We start from the raw sequence: 21280 nt of genomic DNA on the forward strand, positions 1-21280 counted from the left end.
TTCCCCCACTGGTGTGGGCGTGTGTTGTTTATGTAACAAAAAAAATTAATAATAATAATAAAAAAGATTTTTTCATTTCTCCTTTAGAGAAAATATTTACCCTGCCTTTTTAAATATTTCCCAAATTATTTCATTCTTCTGGGGAATTGGGGAGGGGGGGCTTCCCACAGTTAGATTAGTGTTTCTCAACCTTGGCAACTTTAAGATATGTGGACTTCAACTCCCAGAATTCTCCAAAGTACTAATGGAAGTTTCTTAGGAAGTATTAATAGCTGTTTGGAGAAAGAAGAGGGTAATCAGAACTTGATAAGATTTGCTCTGAATAATACATTAACGTAGTTTTAATTTCTGGTTGGACATGAAGTTTGTCTGGATAGTAGTTTTTAAAAAAAATATGCCATTTCTAAAGCAGTAAAACAAGTGATTGCTGTAATTTTTGGTTGTTTAGTTTGGAGATTCGGTTCTTTACTTTTTATGGAAGAGATGCATTTATTTTATAGTTCGAAGATATGTTGATATCACAGACAATATTAATTTGCTGTGAAATGATAAGACGGTTATTTGCTTTTGTATATATATAAAAAGAATTCCATAGTAAACATTTTGCAAACAGACCAGCACATCCTTTCATATTTATGTTTGAACATTAATTTAGTTCACATATCAGATGCTTGTTTGCTTAAAATCCCTTACATAGTAGTTAAACAATTACAGTCTGTAATCTTTATGTATGGGGTATTATCAGATGGATAAAATAAGATTTGATAGACCTTCTGGAGGGAAATCCAGTATGCAAATGAAAACGAAGGCAGAACTGTTAATATTTGTGCCTGGCTGGCTCAGAGAAGGAGATAATCCTTCAAGAATTGATAGTGCTTTATTAAAAACTTGTAAGACATTATGAAGAACAACAGAACTGATCCTGTATGCTTTGTAAAAGTACTGAACCGTGGAGACTTTTGAAAAGGTTATCCACAAATTACAGAACAATTAGAAGTACACAATTGAAAAAGGCAATCCTCTTAATGATTTTAAAAAGTATAGAAAAATATATGGCGGTACGAATTTTTTGAAATTAAATTATTAAATTGGAGACTAATATTTGTTACAGCAAAGAGGACCAGGTGATTAGCATTTTCTTCGAAAATTGGATATTCATATTTGTTTTGCTACGCGATAGAACTATTATTGGATGGGAAAAAACAGGACAGCATCTGCTAGATGGGCTGAAGCTGAAAATGTCAGTATGATGGGTGCAAGTGCATATGATTATAGGCCTTTTTAGCATGCATCAAATGCGGGAAAAGGGAATTTTCCAGACATGCAGAGACAATTCTGTGTTTACAGTAGATTTCACTTCACTAACAATGCGTATACCGCTCTACACAAACAGAGCATCTTACAGTGCCTTCTTTGTTTTCCTCTCTTGGTTCTGCAGTTTCTTTCTGGGGGTTTCTTTCTGGGTTCACCGACAAATGCACGCCCGACAAATGCGCGCCGACAAAACCGCGCCCACAAAAAGCACACCATCCACAAACAACAGTGGGAAGCGAAAACAACGTTATAACGTTAAAACCAGGGGTGGGTTTCTCGCCCCGTTGGAGCTGGTTACAGCAAGCACTTACAAAGAACTAATGCTGATTTAATAATATACACCTTACCTTCTGCATAAATAGAAATTGGGTGGGTTTGTGAGATTATTGCCAATTTTATATTTCCTGAATTGTATAGATCACTAACGAGGTTGTTAATCAATGTACTGTCTTGTATTCTTGGGTGACAGGATAGGGTCACCCTCATAGCCATTTTGGGAAGCAAATGCAGAGGAGGGCACAGTGCTATCTTTAGATAACCTTGCTTGGTACGAGTAGAGTAAACTGGGATGATACCTTCACCTTCTATTCTAATTTTAGATTTGGGGGTTGGTGAAAAGGTTTAAATCGCTCACTTCTACATGATCTTGATAAGAAGGCTGATTGGCAAAACCAACTTGTTCAATACAACTTTACTTTCTCTCTCTAGGTCAAAGGACCTAATAAAGGAAGCTATCCTTGACAACGACTTCATGAAGAACCTGGAATTGTCTCAGATCCAGGAAATTGTGGATTGTATGTATCCAGTGGAATATGGCAAAGACAGTTGCATCATCAAAGAAGGAGATGTTGGCTCCCTGGTCTATGTCATGGAAGGTATGTTACACAATTGAGAATGTATATGAAGTATATATATATGTGTGTGTTTGTGGTGTGTGTGTGTGGGTGGGTGGGTGGGTGTGTGCTTGCTTTTCTCCTTACCTGATGGCCCAGATATGACTTCTGGCAGACTGGAAGTGTTCTTCAATGGTTCAAGTCCATCACAATACTTTGAAACAACTCTTAAATGATTACAACTTGGTTTAGGTCTGGTCTGCTGCAATTAGGGTTTATTCTAAAGAGGGTAATCATTACATGTCAGAAGTCTCTCTGTGATTTGCAACAGGGTTGTTTAAAATAATCCATGTGAAGTAAGAACGTTGACCAATACAAAATCTCTCAATAAGGGAGACTTATATAGGATACAGATTTCAATTGTACCCTCCTCACAATTCTTCACAAGCTAGTAAGAAGCCAACTTTTGATTGACCAGTTGACCAAAGGAAAAGTTCTAAAAATTGGGCTCAGGTGACGTCCCACCTTTTCAGCTAACCACAGCTTCTGAAGGAATAAAACTTCCTCGTTTCTTTATATTTACGTGCAGCACAAATACGCTCCTGAGAGCTTTCTAACATTCTAGGTTCCTTTGATGGACATGGGAGTCTGGAAAAAGATGCATTTGAATGTAAATCGGTGCAAACCAACCTGTTCTAAAGCATCTTTTTGCATCCCTTTCAGCAACTCTTTTAGTCAAAAATCTATTGCAGTGTTTCTCAACCTTGGTAACTTGAAGATGTCCGGACTTCAACTCTCAGAATTCCCCAGCCAGCGAATGCTGGCTGGGGAATTCTGGGAGTTGAAGTCCGGACATCTTCAAGTTGCCAAGGTTGAGAAACACTGATCTATTGTCTTGGAGTTGTGTGGCTATTGTGAAAGCTCAGACAAAGAAGAGGCTGCTTTTTGAAGGAGGCACTTGGAAATGCAAGATGCACACTCACATCCTTTCCGAAATATCTTTCAGGCTTTGTATCCTAAGCAATACATACCCCGTACATGTTGCATATCATGTGCCATACATGTTGCATATCTCTGTCTAGCCAATGCAAAAAATCATCAGCCTCAAAAACAGGAAACAACAAAAAAAATGGCCACTTCTTAGAAGCAAAGAACGAATGTGCTGTGAAGATCCCCTCTTCTTGATTTTTATTGAAATGCCTTTGGATATAGTGATATTGTACTGTAAAAAAAATAGCAGGGTGCCAGGCTTTATACTATGATTCTAGCTAAGGGGATATTGTGTGCATGTGTGTGTGTGTGTGTGTGTGTGTGTGTGTGACTAATAGTTTGCTTGATCCCTGGAGCTGCGATATGGGGTGAGGGAAGGATTTGATACAGGCTGCTTATGTAAGCAGAGAAAATCAAGCCACAGATCTTTTTTGCCAGGGTGGTGAAATTGACTGGAAACTGACCGGGAGTATTAAGATCAAGTTAGCTGATTAGTTCCTTGTATTTCTGAGGTTGTTGTGGATACGGGGGAGCGGGGGGAGAGAGGGAGAGACGGACCTCCTTGTTGTCTGTAAAACCCGGAAGATTTGATGCAGCAAAATTGATACGCGCACCCCCTCGCCTACCTTGGCATTATCAAAAGATCCAGCTTTGTTCTAGTTAAGAGTGATAAGAGCCACAAAAATGCCAGCTGGGAGTTCAAAAGATCCAGCGTCGTGAGAATGAACAGAACCTAATCTGAAGCCGGTGAAAGGAAAACAGTAATTATCCTATGATTCTGCTACATGAGCTGATTGCATCCTCTACGCAGATATTCACTGTATGGACAGAGGGCAGAGTAAATACCGAACAAGGCGGTTCATTCGTTATTTTGAGGACTATCTAATGCCAGTTGCATGGTTAAAGGCGCCACTTTCCCCCCACCTCTTACAGTTCAAAGATTGGTGTTTGTGTCAAATCCAGCTCATGGAAACTGACAACAGCGTGGCGGATTATGAAATTTTTACTGGGATGTCTTCTATGATTCTGTTTCTGAAATGATTTCCTTCCCATTTGCAGTTGATTCCCAAGGCAACAGTTTTATTTTGAGGCTTGCGGTATATCCTCTACTCTTTCCTTATTTACTTACCCTTAAATTTTTGTCACTCTCTTTAGAAATATACCTTAACTTTTGGAGTTTCCAAACATCACATTCTTTTGTAATAGAAGAAACAAGGCAGAGTCCTTTCTCATTCTGTCAAAAGACTAGAAATCTCAAGGGCTGTATTGCAATTGGTATATGCTCTGACCCAGCTCCCGAAACATGACAAACCCTTTGAAGTTAATTCAAATATTCCTTTATTAGGAGCACCTGGCAAAAAGTTTCTCTCTCACCCCAGGCTAATAAGCTGGCTGGGAGATGAATAGTAGTTTGCCACACCCCTCTGCTCCCTGCCTTTTTATCCCCAGAGTTAGGATTTGCTAGCAGTGGTGGCTCTTCCTTCCCAAGGATCAGTCCAGGGATTTCCACTGCTCTCCTCTCCTCTGCCTTCTGTTCGTCGGCATGTCGGGCACTGGATCCAGCTGTTCCTCCTCTTCCTCATCGGCCATCTCCATACCTGGGGGCTGTTGACTCTCCATCTGAGGGCTGATGGCCGGCCCAGGCTCCGCCCCCCTCCTTCTCCTCCTCCTGCTTCTTCTTCCCTCCCTCCCTCCCCACACTCTCTCTTTGTGAAAGCTCTATTTCCCTCTTTCCCCTCAAAGCTCTCAGGTTGCCTTGATAGCAATAGCAGTTAGCAATAGCAGTTAGACTTATATACCGCTTCATAGGGCTTTCAGCCCTCTCTAAGCGGTTTACAGAGTCAGCATATTGCCCCCAACAACAATCTGGGTCCTCATTTTACCCACCTCGGAAGGATGGAAGGCTGAGTCAACCTTGAGCCGGTGAGATTTGAACCGCCGAACTGCAGAACTGCAGTCAGCTGAAGTAGCCTGCAGTGCTGCACTCTAACCACTGCGCCACCTCAGCTCTTTTTGATGCTGAACCTGACTCCCATGCCTCCTTCTCATCTCATTTGGTTGCTGGAGGGCTGACAAGACCACAACAGAATAGTTCTCAGTGTGAAAGGATAATTAATTTTAAAACCACTGTCATTCCTCTGTCAGGGATCAAAATGGGGAAAATACTATATTTTTTATGTTATCGTTGGTGTAAAGTACCTGGATATCCTCATGTATTTTCTTTAATCTTCTTTTGCACATGATGTGAAACACAATGTTATTGCCGTTGTGTCAGATATTCTAGCAGAAGAGGCAAAAGAGCTTACATTCTAAGGATCTGTACCCATGTATAACCATTTCTGAGATATGATGCATTTGAGAGAATGGACTATATTCTGTCACCGTGTTTCCAAAGTTTTGGGAAAAAAGCAAGTGGGTGTTATTATATTTCTACATTTCGTATACTTTCAAAATACAGTAACACATATTGGAGCCCTGTTGTTGATCAGAATCAGTAGTGGTATGTTAAGGTACAATTCTGACCAAGCTACGGTAGCTGTTGCCGAGGTGGCGCAGTGGTTAAATGCAGCACTGCAGGCTACTTCAGCTGACTGCAGTTCTGCAGTTCGGCTGTTCAAATCTCACCGGCTCAGGGTTGACTCAGCCTTCCATCCTTCCGAGGTGGGTAAAATGAGGACCCGGATTGTTGTTGGGGGCAATATGCTGACTCTGTAAACCGCTTAGAGAGGGCTGAAAGCCCTATGAAGCGGTATATAAGTCTAACTGCTATTGCTATTGCTATTTTGCTGTTTTTTCTTTACTAAAGAAATGACAATACACTAAAACTCCAGGTAGTCCTCGAGTTACGACCACAATTGAGCCTAAAATTTATGTTGCTAAGTGAAACATTTGTTCAATGAGTTTGTCCCATTTTATGACTTTTCTTGCCACATTTGTTAACCACGGCAATTGTTAAGTTAGTAACAGTGGAGTTAAGTGAATCTAGTTTCCCCGTTGACTTTGCTTGTCAAAAAGTTACAAAAGGTGATCACATGATCCCGGGACATGGCAACCCTCATAAATGTGAATCAGTTGTCAAGTATCCAAACGTAAATCACGTGACCATGGGGATGCTGCAACAGTCATAAGTGTGAAAAATGGTTAGAACTTCCTTTTTTCAGTGCCACTGAAACTTTGAACTAAGTGAACTGTTGTAAGTCGAAAGCTACCTGTAGTAAGTTTAGGTAATCCAATAATGCTGTAAACAATATAGTGGCCAAGACTCCAGCTAATGTGTTAATTTGAATATACATTATCTAATATTGTACTTTTCATACAAACTTATAGACAGGGCCGGATTTAGATGAAAAGAGGCCCTAGGCTATTCCACTTATGAGGCCCTTTCACCTCCCATTTTTAAGTTTGTAAATTACATGAGAGACAATAAAATACATCATTACTGTGATATATATCAATATATATCAATATATATATAGCTGGCCTCCCGACGGAGGGCGGCTCTGCTCTGCAGCAAAGGCAGCGAGGCCAGCCGCCTCCCCTGCTGCGCTCAGCTGCCGGCTCGGCCCCCTCGCCCTCATCTGCCTGGCCGCTGGTGGGCTCCGCGTCGACGGGGCGGCTACTGGGAGCGGCCACGCCTCTCGCCCAGCCGCCGGTGCCGGAAACGTGGGCGGGCTCCCCAACTGCTGCGGCGCTGGAACGATCTTAACCAATACATTTTTATGTTTGTTTATTAGTCATCTGCGTAGAATTTCCCCTTATTTTCGGTTCAGTGTTTTAGTGTTCCCTGTTTTTAGAATAGTGTAATTTTAATTTTGCTAACAATTTGAATGTAGGCCCCTCTTGATCTTGAGGCCCTAGGCTGAAGCCTATAGGAAAATCCGGCCCTGCTTGTACACTATATATATTGTAAATTTATATAAGTTCCTCTTAACTTTTTTGTCTATTGCTTGTTCAAGAAGACACACAAAAATGTGTTGGTAGTTTTTAACTGGTTATTCATTGATCACAGAATTGAGTAGATTTATATTTTCTGTTTTAGCATTTTCATGAAGTATTAGGAATACGTTTCCAAAATCCTTTTGTCTATACGTCATATCCCATGTGTTTGTAGATGCTTTCTCAAATTCCTGTCTTGGACTTTAACTTACATCCTGATATAATCAGATCAAGTTTATTAAGTCTGCCAAAAGGGATTAAACAATGTACATACATTGTGTACATTCTAATATGCTAAGACAGCTATTAGAGATAGATTAAGTTGTTAGTACACCAAGAGATCACATTTTGTGTCTAATACTGTCTGTTTTCTAGTCCAGTTTTTATTGGGATCCCAAATTATTTAAAAGAAATACTTTGAAAAAATATTCTAATGTTCAGCCATTGGGGGAGAGGGGGAGGTTAAACACATAAGCTAAATTTTTCCTTTTTGTTGTCTTAATGACTGTCTACATCCTCTTTTACAAATTTGTATGCAGACAACGGTATTTGTTAACTTTATTGGCAAGACATTTATAAAACCTGAAGGTGTGGTTTGCAGACATTTAAAGCATTGCATTCTAAAAAGCACGTGCTGTCTCTGATATTCTCTTGAGTACATGGACTCCAGTGTGTAAAAAACACAAAAATAAATTACATAGATTTTATATACAGCTATCAATGTTTGTTTTTCATGAAGTATTATATCAAACCATGAGAACTACAGCCAGTTCCATTTTATGCAGATTAAATTTCAGTTTGCTAAGCTTCATCCACCTCTGGATCTCTAACGACCACAATTGAAATCGGACATGAGATACACAGTTTGATGTCTTCTTGTTAATGGAGCATAAGAACAAGATAATTTGATAAAGGATGACACGGAGGAGTGTTTGACACTGAACAAGTATCTTCCAGCAGCATCTTTGTGATCTATCAAGTGAGGTCCCATTGTCCTCGCTGTCATAAATGTCCAGTTGGTATTCCCCAGTCATTGTCTCTTCCTTTCCTCCTGCAGCTGTCTCTGGGGCAGTGGTGGGTTGCAGGCGGTATGCCCCAGTACGGGGGTACCAGTGCCTGCCCGGAGCACCGGGTACTGGTACGGTATGGTGCTCTGGAGGGCTCACCCACCTGCCCGAGCTCCTTACTTGTATTTGAGCTCTTCAGCACTTCAGCGCATGCACATGGAGCGTATTGTGCCTGCGTGATGCTCTGCTGAGCAGCTGGAGCGCTACGGAGGCTCATGGAGGCATCACAAGAGGTAAGGATGCATGCGTGCACTGCACGCATGTGTGCGCACACTGTGCATGTTCATGTGGTGGATGCCGGGCCCTGTTGCAACCGTACCAGTTGCAACAGGGTACGGAACCCACCACTGCTCTAGGGCCCCCACTGCCTAGTGCACCACCCTGGACTTTTCAGGAGTTTTCGGGGGTACTTTCGCTGCCTGTCCAGGGGTCCCAGCCTTAGCCTGTGGAGTAGGGACCGAGGTGGCATTCAGCAAGTTCTGACCAGTTCTGGAGAACCAGTAGCGGAAATTTTGAGTACTTCAGAGAACCGGTAAATACCACCTCTGGCTGGCCTCGCCCCCATCTATTCTTTGCCTCCCGAGTCCCAGCTGATTGGGAGGGAATGGGGATTTTGCAGTATCCTTCCCCTGCCACGCCCACCAACCCATGCCATACCCACCAAGCCACACCCACAAAACTGGTAGTAAAAATTAAATTTTTACTACCAATTAAATTCTACTAGTGCAGTTCATCAGCCCACACAGAAACCAGATTCAAATAGATTCAAATAATGGATTCCACTTTGTCTACTTTTTGGAGGACAGGATGGTGGTGGTTGTTATCCTATTGACATTTAGAGGCTGTCTGAAAAGGAGACAAGCTTATGTGCAAACCTATCGCCTTCCTCTTTCTGTGGTTCTCCTATCTTTGAGGCCGACAGTGGTGTCACTGCCCAGTTTTAAGCATAACAGGGCAACTGTCCTCTGTGGCAAATGAAAGTTGCCCGCTTCACTTTAATGAGACCTTTCCACAAGACCCTTCCTTCAGCGTGTTTTAAAACCTTGCTGAATCTCAGCTGAGAACTCATTTCCATCTCCTCCGTGATTCCTCTCAACTGACACAGTAGCTGCCAGCTCAGCTTTCACCCCTGCCTCACCTTACCATCGCTGGTGCTTGTTTATTTTTCAGTACATATATAGACTGTGCAGCTTCATTTAATCTCTGAACCAGGCCTGTGTGACTCAGGTGGGTTTCTCTCGTCCTAGCCACAAAGAAGCCAGCTGTTAGGATCTAGCTTTGCTCTGCCTGCTTGTTGATGCTATCAAAAATCAGATTTTACAAGAGCCCATTTTCAGCTTCCATCCAGTACAGTTTCAACTCCAGTCATCCTAGTAACAAACATGTTTTATTTTAAAAAAGGAAACTATTCTCCTTTTCGTTCCTTTAACTTTCTTTTTTCTTTTGATACATAGATAGAATAGTTAATGAAAACATTTTCCTATATATAGGGCCCAGGGCTTCGTATGTAATGAAGCAAACAAAATGTTAAAAAGTTTATGATGTCTATGTAGTTACTTAGCAAGCATATCTAAATTAGGAGCCGAGGTGGCGCAGTGGTTAAATGCAGCACTGCAGGCTACTTCGGCTGACTGCAGTTCTGCAGTTCGCCTGTTCAAATCTCACCGGCTCAGGGCGGTCTTAATTAAACCATGAGAAATTTAATCAATTTCTGGGAATTATACATTTCTGTTCAGGTAAGTGACATAGTGCCTGCAATATTTTATCTCATTTAAATTCCATTTTTTATATTTTATTTTCTTATTTTATTTGTTTGTTTTATTTGTTTTATTTTTTCATTATTTTATTTTATTTTCTTATTTTCATTTTGTTCTGTGATGCCTGTAATAACCCATCCCAGCATAATTGCTTTTAGTTAGTGCCATCCATGAGCTGATAAAAGCAGATCCTCATGTAGGACCACCTATCTAAACTTAACCCCCAACTCCAATTCCATTGCCTGATCTCCATAATTTCTTCTCATTTTTCCTCTGACCCAGGAAAGAGGCATGCATGATAGCAACAGTCTGGCATGCAAGGGCGTAAAATCTCATCTCCATCCCATCTTTATTACTGGGCATGTTGGCATGGTATATCGAGGGGTGTGTGTGCTGTGTTCTCTATACTAGATCTTGCAGATGAGCGAGCACCATGAGTCTCTTGGATTTAACTTTCCAAGCATGGCAATTGCATCTCAATGGTATCACATCGCAGTCAAAGAAAAAAGGAAAAGGACTAGTAGTTGGAAATTCAGTGTATAGCCACTTTTTGACTCGTGGAATGATTGGTGTTAATCTCTAAATATCTGTTTCTTTCTGTGCAGTAATATCCTGTGAACTTGAGCATTACCTGAAGGTTACTTAGCAACCATGTTTTAATGAGTAAACGGTTGCTTGGTATGTGCATGTATATGTGAGCGCGTGTGTGTATGTGCGAGGCAGAGAGATGTGAGTAAATTTCCACTACGGACTGCTTGGAAGAATCAAACTGCTTCTCTGTGTCCTCTCCGAACAGCAGGATTCCACTCTATTGCTGAGGCTGATAGAAAAGAGAATAAAAGGAAGGCTTTTGTGACTAGTTAGAAGGCAAAGTTATTATGGAATGGATCAACACTCTCCAATCGGGTGCTTTTCAAGTGGAATTCCACCTTTCAGAATGAGATGGAAAATTGGGAGATATGATCCTAGCATTTAGAGATCCACAGCTGGGGAAAACAGAGTCAAAATCTTACCCTATTGTGGAGAACCCAGAAGGTTTATGTGCATTTAACCAAATAAATTCTTGGGAATTCTCAGTTGTGTTTATATATCTATATCTATATCTATATCTATATCTATATCTATATCTATATCTATATCTATATCTATATCTATATCTATATCTATATCTATATCTATATCTATATCTATATCTATATCTATATCTATATCTATATCTATATCTATATCTATATTTTTGTTGTATTTGTTGTATAACAAAAGGCAACAGTAAAAATATTGGGTTTCTGCCTGGATGGTCTCTTGTGACGAGCCGAAGGACAGAGAATGGAAGTAGTGATCTTCCTCCCATATTTGGGCATACCGGGGGTTGTAAAAAACCTAATAGATATCTATATCTATATCTATATCTATATCTATATCTATATCTATATCTATATCCATATCCATATCCATATCCATATCCATATCCATATCCATATCCATATCCATATCCATATCCATATCCATATCCATATCCATATCTATATCCATATCCATATCCCTAACTCTATCTCTATCTCTATATCTATATCTATATCTATATCTATATCTATCTATCTATATCAGTGGTGGGTTTCAAAATTTTTTGGAACCTCTTCTGTAGATGTGGCCTGCTTTCCGGGTCCACTGGTGGAACCTCTTCTCACCGGTTCGGTAGATTTGATGAACCGGTTCTACCGAACTGGTGCGAACTGGTAGGAACCCACCTCTGATCTATATCTGTATCTGTATCTGTATCTGTATCTATATCTATATCTATATCTATATCTATATCTATATCTATCTATATCTATATCTATATCTATATCTATATCTATATCTATATCTATATCTATATCTATATCTATATCTATATCTATATCTATATCTATATCTATATCTATATCTATATCTATATCTATATCTATATCTATCTATATCTATATCTATATCTATATCTATATCTATATCTATATCTAGCTATATCTGGATCTGGATCTGGATCTGGATCTGGATCTGGATATAGACATAGACATAGACATAGACATAGACATAGACATAGACATAGACATAGACATAGACAAATCCACTCATTCATCACAAAATCTCCAGAACCGTAAAACCTACAAATTTGAAATTTGGCACATATGTTCCTCTTAGCTTCTAGGTACTCTCTAAGAAAGGTTTTTTCAAAATGACCCTCAGATCATTATTATTTCTTATACAGTATTTATATATATAGATTAACACGATCTGATGCTAAGGAGGTTAGACTTTCTATTCCCCTTCCCCATCTGAAAAGAATTCTGTTCCAACTGCCACATGGGCGTGGCCAGCATCTGGCCTGTGGGCTGGGAGTTTAGACAGTGGGGCCAGCCTGAGGGAGAGAAGAGGATAAGATAGGAGATGCCTCTGTGGGGCACTCCTGATGGAGAGAAGGGGATAGGAGAGGATCAGTGGGGCCAGCCTGAGAGAGAGAGAAGGGGGATAGGAGAGGAGAGGCTTCTGTGGGGTAAGCCTGAGGGGGAGAAGGGGAGAGGAGAGACCAATTGTCACTACTCATTAATTTTCAAGCTGTAAGTGTCGATTTATCGCGTAGTTTTGAGCAGGATTATCTAGCTAGTATTTTAGATTTATATTAAACTGGTTCATTTTTTAAATATATTTTTAAAAATTGTGGTTTCTGGCAAAGTACAATAATTTTTCAGCCCTGTGCTTCTTTATGAAGCTATCTCAATCTTTGCTTAGTTAAATACCAAAGAAAGAGTTGAAGCTCGGGGCCAACTGGAAATTTTCCTTTGTAATCTTAATGCAAAACATTGTTCTCTGTTATATTCTTTATATGCATGCCTCCTTTGGTTGAATAAGCTCATCTTTCTGCAATCATTATTTTTAATTAAACTATTCACAAAGGTCATTATGAGGAGATCAGGCAGCATTTTAATATTGCCAGCCATGTTGCTGTGTTAACAGCTATCAGATGTGTGGGTGTCGTATTTTCTTAATGAGGATCAGTGTGCCTTTTCATAATTTAGAACTAGAAACCTGTATTGTGTTTTTTTTTCACTTTCTCCAAAGAGAGCTGCGTTTAGTGAGAGATTTTTTTAGCAGCTGAAATAGGTGAAATTGTTTATTTGGTAATTAATTTATTTCTGAGAATTATGGTGGTCAAAATACATCAAGTTAGGGAATGCTTCCTTATTGAAGACCATGGTCAAGTGCTCAATCTCTTTGATTACCAAGTCTATTTAAATTGTATTTGATTTATTTAATATTTTTAAAGAGTCTGAGAATTTTGACAAAAATACTTTTTATTCTTTAATTGTACTGTAATAGTAAAATCTAAAATCAAAAGTAAACAAATTTAGTGATTCTTCAAGCTGTTTAAGGTTATAAACATCTATTATTTGATCCAACTGCCAGCTCTTGTCTATAAACAAATTCATAAAATATCTTTTCAATCCTGGTATCATTAGAAAATCCATAAGGGGCTAACAGAAGTAACAACATACTTTCCATTGACCTTGATCAAATAAACCAACCTTATATTCCTTCCTCTTGTCATGCTTTCCAACATTTATTTCTAACAGTTTTAATCTTTAGTTTGTTCAAATATTGTCAAAGGGTTTTATTTCTTTTCATTTCTTCTTTCTCTCTGTCATTTCTTCAAAAGTTTTTGGACATAGATTTTCCATAGAAGCAGATATCATTACTGACATCATTGAATAAGTTAGAAACTTTGCTGTTGATATTTTCTGATTCCATTCTTCAAAAACCTTTTTTCGGTATTTTTATTGTTTAGAGTTTAGAGTTTTATTATTATTTATAGGCCGCCCTTTTCCCTGAGGGGACTCAGGGCGGCTTACAAAATATAGGGAGGGGAATACAAGACAATAAGACATAAAACAATACATAAGTAAAAATAGTACACAACATTCATCATTCGGGTGGGGACGGATTACGATCTTTATCCCCAGGCCTGACGGGATAGCCAGGACTTGAGGGCTGTGCGGAAGGTCTGGACGGTGGTGAGGGTACGAATCTCCACGGGGAGATCGTTCCAAAGGGTCGGAGCAACTACTGAAAAGGCTCTCCTCCGTGTGGTTGCCAGTCGACACTGACTGGCAGATGGAACTCGGAGGAGGCCTAATCTATGCGATCTAATAGGTCGCAGGGAGGTAATTGGCAGGAGGCGGTCTCTCAAGTACGCAGATCCACTACCATGAAGGGCTTTATGGGTGGTAAGTAGCACCTTGTTGTTGTAATGCTTGCAATTATTTTTGAAATCATGAAATTACTTACCTTTGATTTCTCTTGTAAATCTCACGAGAGATTTACTTAAGTTCCTTATAATTAATTCCAAGCTCTCATTGGAGAAACTTCAATTTTCTCATTTTACCTGGACCCATAATTTTTTAACATCAAAATCTTATTTTCCTTTCTGCTGTTTAAGTTTATGATTAAATTTCTTTTGTTAAAGATTGAAAGCAGAGTCATTTGATATTTTTCAATTTATCATTGCAAAGGTTTGGTAACACCTTAAAAATAATTAATGAATAATTTCTAAAACTAATAAAAAAAGAGAGGTTTGTGAACTGTATAAGTGTCTGTCATGGTTGTAAGTAAGATGACTAATTTTGTCATATCCTGGCATTCAAACTCATAGAAAAACACTTTCCTGTTGTCTCCTCAGGAGGAGCAGCTGTCTAACACACATAAGGTGATCTTCTGGCTTCTTGTTATCGGGAGAGGTTCCAAAGAACCAGTCTGTTCACTGTTTCCTTTATCTTTACTACAGTAAATCCTTCTGTTCTTTTGCAGAATCATCTTCAGCTTATCATATCTCCCCCCAAAAGTCATTTGAAAAAAAATATGTCAGAATTTTAAAAAGCCTACCCACTGAAATTATTAAAGTTTATTTTCTCAACTTTGCTCCTAATCCAGTGAAGAAATTTCTTTTCTGCCATTTCAGTCTGGAAAACTGTCAGGTTTTGTCAGGTTTAGAGGGCCCTGGAAATGATATTGCCTGTTCTTACTGTACTTACTTACTTACATGCCTTACTTACTTACTTCTTAAAACAAACACAACACAAATGTAACAAAGGCAACAGTAAAAATATTGGGTTTCTGTCTGGATGGTCTCTTATGACGAGCCGATGGACAGAGAATGGAAGTAGTGAGCTTCCTCCCATATTTGGGCATACCAGGGGTTGTGACTTTCAATATCTATATCTATATCCATCTCCATCTCCATCTCCATCTCCATCTCCATCTCCATCTCCATCTCCATCTCCATCTCCATCTCCATCTCCATCTATCTATCTATCTATCTATCTATCTATCTATCTATCTATCTATCTATCTATCTATCTATCTATCTATCTATCTATCTATCTATCTATCTATATGTTGTATTTGTGCTGTATTTGTGCTGATAAATAAATAAAGGAAGACTAGTATAGATCTATTTCAAGCTATTTAGCTCTCATCAGCTAGCCATACCCTTACTGGGATTTGAACCTGGGCTATATTACATATTAGGCAGACGTCTTAGCCATTAGGCCACAGGCTCTAATCTGTTATCAGCCAAGCCAGGGTGAAAGGTATCTATTAGATTTTTACAACCCCCGGTATGCCCAAATATGGGAGGAAGACCACTACTTCCATTCTCTGTCCTTCGGCTCGTCACAATATATGTATATGCTCGTCATATATGTTTGTTTGTTTGTTTGTGTGTGTGTGTGTGTGTGTGTGTGTGTATGTATACATACAAACTGAGCAAATGAATTATTGAATCAGTTGCATAGCAAAGGGCAACATAGCTGTTATATGTGCAAGCACTTTCTCCCTTGTTCAGATGCAATGGGAAATTGTTTCTATTGACATTAAAGAGTTAGAGAAAGTTTTTCCATGTGTATTTTACAGATTACACATCTAATTTGGGATTGGATTTTATCACTGCAGTGTTGCAAACACTGTCCATAGGTTTGGATCTAGAAGGCCAGAAATCATTGCAGGCAGATAAATTGGCTCTGGACCAGTCCAGATAGCTGAGATTTTGTGTAACTTTCCCATGTTTATAAAATGTCTCTCTGAATATTGGAAGAACCTCTTCTCTTTTGCTAGAACGCTTGTTAACCCACCTGGGCAGAGTAGATAATCATTTGAAAAACAGCATATTGAGAAATGGATTTGTTTTGCTTTTAATTCTTTGTGATATAATACAAGGTGACAATAGAATTACTTCGGAATTTTCAAGTTTGCATAGCACTGATTGAAACTGAAGGGCATTTTTGTATGACAATATTTACTTTGCAGATATTTAAATGAACACAATAACTTTCTTGTAGGGGGATGCTTCTACACAGCATTTGAGCCAAGGTGGCGCAGTGGTTAAATGCAGCACTGCAGGCTACTGCTAGATCAGCAGGTCAGCGGTTCAAATCTCACCGGCTCAGGGTTGACTCAGCCTTCCATCCTTCCGAGGTGGGTAAAATGAGGACCCAGATTGTTGGGGGCAATATGCTGACTCTCTGTAAACCGCTTAGAGAGGCCTGAAAGGCCTATGAAGCGGTATATAAGTCTACTGCTATTGCTATTGCTATTTGGTACACACACACATCTACCTCATCACCTGGGAGTCAGCATTACACAAGCAGATTTCTACTCAAGGAAACCACAAAATTTTGACTACCCCCTATCCTATGAGCAGAAACTATTTGTGGGTAATATGCACACCTTTCTGTCATGCACACAGTCGATCCGGATAGATACCAAGTTTTTTTTTACAATAAATTGTAAATCTTCCCTCAAGTTTTTCTCTGGGCTGAAATAATTGTTATAGGAAGATATAGGACTACAGAAGAGAAAAGATGAGCAGAGCATTAGCATGGGACTGTTGTAAATCCAGACTGCATTCTGTGAGCACAGGCACATTTGTAGCTACTATGAGGAAGAGGAGTTCTGCCGTATATGACTTAGTTGGCTCCATAGTTCTTACTGTTGATAGAAAGTTCATTCTGGTTGGGAACAGAACAAATGGGAGTTAAGAGTCCAATTATCACCCGAGCAGTAAGTTCTCTGGTTCAGTATAGGCATTAATACTTCAAAAGAATTGTCACAGGGAATCCTATGAAAATGAATCTGGATTTAGTTCTCCGGTCTCCGGGCGCTTTCTTTCTAATACTGTAGCTTTCTTATGCAACAGCCGGGATTAAGAAGTCGCCAAAGCTCTGACTGCACAGAGAAACTCTCTTTTCTATGTCCACCAATGGTGGGTCCCAGATCCCGTTGCAACCAGTATGGTGCAACGGGCTGGGCATCCACCACATATATGGTGGATCTGACTATCTGAGAGACCGCCTTCTGCCAATAACCTCCCTGCGTCCCATCAGATCGCATAGAGCGGGCCTCCTCCGTATTCCATCCGCCAGTCAGTGCCGACTGGCGACCACCCGGAGGAGAGCCTTCTCAGTTGCTGCTCCGACGCTATGGAACAATCTCCCCGTGGAGATTCGTACCCTGACCACAGTCCAGGCCTTCCGTACAGCCCTCAAGATCTGGCTAGCCCGTCAGGCCTGGGGATAAATTTTCTTGCCCCTCCCGAATGCTGAGTGAATGTTGTGTAAAATAACCTTTTAGTTATTTCACATTTTTTTTTCTGTATTTTGTCTTTCACTCCCCTTCCCTTACTATTGTAAGCCGCCCTGAGTCCCCTCAGGGAAAAGGGCGGCCTATAAATGCTAAATAAAATTAAAAAAAAATGTGTGCAGCACGCACGCAGCATGTGCATGTGTACTTACCGCCTGCGATGTCGCAGCTGCTCGGTGGAGCGATATGTAGGCGCCGTACGCTCCATGTGCATAAGCCCCGATCGGCTCAAATATAGGCAAGTGCTGTGACTCAGCAGAAGTTTGCTGTGAGTTGAGTCGGGATGCAAGATTAACAATGCAGCTGGGGCTCGTTAGTGGCGTCTTCTGGTGATAAAAGGACGGATGGTGCCACGCCCTGGTTGCAGAAGTCAATGTTCATTGATTCGTTCATCATTCATCGGTCATGGTTTGTTTGTGAGAGACACTTGGAGAAGTGATTTGCTTTCTGTAACCCTGATTCAAGGAGACACTTGGAGAAGTGAATTGTTTTGTAAGAGTTTTGTTTTGTATTCTGTTATCTTCTTGTCAGAGACTTGATTTATGTTTATTTTGGGGCTCGCAGCCAGTCTGAGCCGAGAACTGATAAAGTTCTTCCCTTTTACGTTTGTGTGCCTGTCGTCTGTTAACGAGCGGAGGAGGGGGGACAGAACAGGTAAGGATGGCAGGTGGGCGGGTAGGCCCTCCGGAGCACCGTACCAGAACAGTACCTGGTGCTCCCATCAGGCACTGGTATGCCCATACTGGGGCAGTTGTATCCCACCACTGATAGTCCTCAACTTACCATCATTCCTTTAGTGACCGTTCAAAGTTATAATGGCACTGAAAAAGTGACTTATGACCATTTTTCACACGTTATGACCGTTGTAGCATCCTCATGGCCACATGATCAAAATTCGGATGCTCGGCAATTGTTTCATATTTATGACTGTTGCCGTGGGATCATGTGATCTCCTTTTACAACCTTCTGACAAACAAAGTCAATGGGCCAGGTTCACTGGGCAGTCATGTTACTAACTTAACAACTGCAATGATTCGCTTAACAACTGAGGCAATAAGGGCCGTAAAACGGGGCAAAGTTAATGGAACAAAGATTTTGCTTAGCAATGGAAGTTGAGCCTCAATTGTGGTCACAAGTTGGGTACTACCTGTGTTAGATGGAAGATGAGGGTCCATGAAAAATGGTAGGGGCAGGTTTGTAGGCCATGCTTTTTAAAATGTTTGATTGTTTCATAATTTGGGGCACAGACAAGGCATTTTCTGCAAAGTAATATATTTGCAATATGGTGAATATGTGTAGCACTGGTGTAGGATGAGGGTGAAAGTTCGTCCTCCGAGATTCTGGGTTGGTTTCTGAATGCTTTGTTGCCAAGCTAAGTAATATCTACAGCAGAATTTAGGGGATGTTAGTGCCCATCTTCTTCTGTTGATAAGGGCTTCGTGTGGTCAGTAGGTATTGTGATGGATCAGGTGTGGGTGTGTCTTGTATATAGAATATATTATTTATATTTTTGTATCTATCTAGATACATAAAAGCCTAATACCACTCACTCATCACAAAATCTTGCAACACATACAAACTTGAAATTAGGGAAGCATGTTCCTCTTGACTTCTAGGTGCTCACTAAGAAAAGATTTTTTGAAATGACCATCACATCATTAGTATTTCTTATACAGTAATTAACATGCTCTGATGCTAAGGAGTTCTACTCCCCCTCCCCACTTGAAAAGAACTCTGTTCCAACTGCCAGTTGCTTTACATAACATGCTCTGATGCGAAGGAGTTAGACATTCTACTCCCCCTCCCCACTTGAAAAGCACTCTGTTCCAACTGCCAGTTGCCTCACATTCCATTACCTCAGTTCGAACTGGCAGATGTTCTACTCCTTCACTCAGGAGCGGTTTGGGGTTGCTTACCTACTAAACCTCGGTACCTCACAAAAAAGTGTACGCCTTCCACCTATGGAACTGCTTCCAGATTCAAGACAGTGGGAGCAATATCCCCTTATGTGTTTCAATCACCGACCACCACTGAGCCAATGGATTGAACCGGAGTGAACCGGATTTCTCCTGCATTGATTGACCACATAATTTTGTCGCAAAACACGGGTATCCAGCTATTAATTATGCATATTATTGTTAAACGAGTAGCGAAATATACATGCCCAATCTTTTCACAATATAAGCCCAATGAGAGTGGGGGATGGGGGTGAAACAACACCAACACTTTCCCTGAGAGTTAAGCTATTGAGTTTTTTGTTAATGCAACATGAGCAGCTTGTAGGAAATGAAAATCACAATAAATTATACATTAAATCAAAGAAGCACTTACACAGTTCTTTCACTAGTCCTTGAGATTTAGTGCAGCATATTTTGACATGTAATTGAAGGCCTCGTGCATATAAACAGTTTTTGTGGGATGTAATAGTCAAAGCCATTGACTGAAATCAGAGAGCTCTTTGTACATCAAAAGCTTTGAAGTAATAAAGGACTGAAACATTTCTTTAAAACGTTGGCAGTGCATCACTTGCTTAAAAATCTGACATTTTGATTGCTGGAAGTCAAATGTTTTTAATGCCTTTGCAAAAGAAGTTCTTAAATGTGTTAACATTGGTGATAACCTAAAAATGCTAGCTCACATTATAGCAGAGACAGGGAATGTGTGGTTCTTGAATCATTTGAGCTGGTTCTTGAATCGTTGCTAAATTACATCCCTCGCCAATCTTGATTGTTAGCCCCTGTTGCGTGGAGGTTGTATGTCAGGATTATCTGGAAGGTAAAAAGACTTCTTTCAGCATGAATTGATTTTTCAATAAAATTCATTATTTAAGTGAGCATATGCTCTAGTGAAAATGTACTCCACTCAAATGCTTTAGAAGTTGGCTGCTTCTCTACCAATCATTTGAACTCTTCATTAAATAAAAATGAATGGTGTTACAATGCCCCAATTCTAGAGAAAACAGTTCTCCTATTTCCGTCTCATTCCTATTTTATACTTTGATACTCTCTGAAATAAAGATAAATTATAGTTCAGCTTATGGTAACGTTCCCATTTTGTCCCAGAGAATTTAATTATTTAGGGTTTTCATTGGATTACTAGACATTAGAAATACTCATATAAACTTACGTTGATACTTACATCAACAGAAAATAAGACCTTAAGTATCTTTGTTCACATTAAGATGAGTCTGGCGTGACCCGTCAAAACCGCGCTCGACTAAACCACGCCGCTGACGTCATCAACAGGGCGACAACAGCCAGTGCGGAGAAAGAAGGGCGCTTTAAATAGCGCTTTGAAAGCAAGCCGATTCAACTTAAGGTAAGGGTTAGGTTTAGGGTTAGGTTTAGGGTTAGGTTTAGGGTTAGGTTAAGGGTTAGGGTTAGGGTTAGGGTTAGGGTTAGGGTTAGGGTTAGGTTAAGGGTTAGGTTAGGGTTAGGTTAAGGGTTAGGATTAGCTTTAGGGTTAGGTTAAGGGTTAGCTTTAGGGTTAGGTTAAGGGTTAGGTTTAGGGTTAGGTTAAGGGTTAGGTTTAGGTTTAGGATTAGGGTTAGGGGGGTTAGGTTTAGGGGTTAATTTTAGGTTTAGGGTTTACAGCGTGCTTCTGTCTCCGCACTGTTGTCGCCCTGTTGATGATGTCAGCGACGCGGTTTAGTCGGGCGCGGTTTTGTCGGTGAACCGAGTCTGGGACAAGAAAGAAAAACTGGTAGGAGTCA

At 40.2% G+C, this 21280-nt stretch overlaps 1 protein-coding gene across 1 annotated transcript in view; it reads left to right on the plus strand.

Moving 5' to 3' along the window:
• The window catches only part of PRKG1 (protein kinase cGMP-dependent 1), an 837202-nt gene that overhangs the window by 86547 nt on the left and 729375 nt on the right, over positions 1-21280 (plus strand). The window contains exon 2 of the mRNA XM_087702530.1: positions 2023-2189. Within this exon, the coding sequence (XP_087558656.1) occupies positions 2023-2189 (167 nt within the window). The remainder of the gene's footprint in view (positions 1-2022; positions 2190-21280) is intronic.

This window comes from Thamnophis sirtalis, unplaced genomic scaffold, assembly GCF_051295495.1.
Source record: "Thamnophis sirtalis isolate CommonGarterSnake01/CBP01778 unplaced genomic scaffold, rThaSir2_p1.2 scaffold_15, whole genome shotgun sequence".
Taxonomy (NCBI): domain Eukaryota; kingdom Metazoa; phylum Chordata; class Lepidosauria; order Squamata; family Natricidae; genus Thamnophis; species Thamnophis sirtalis.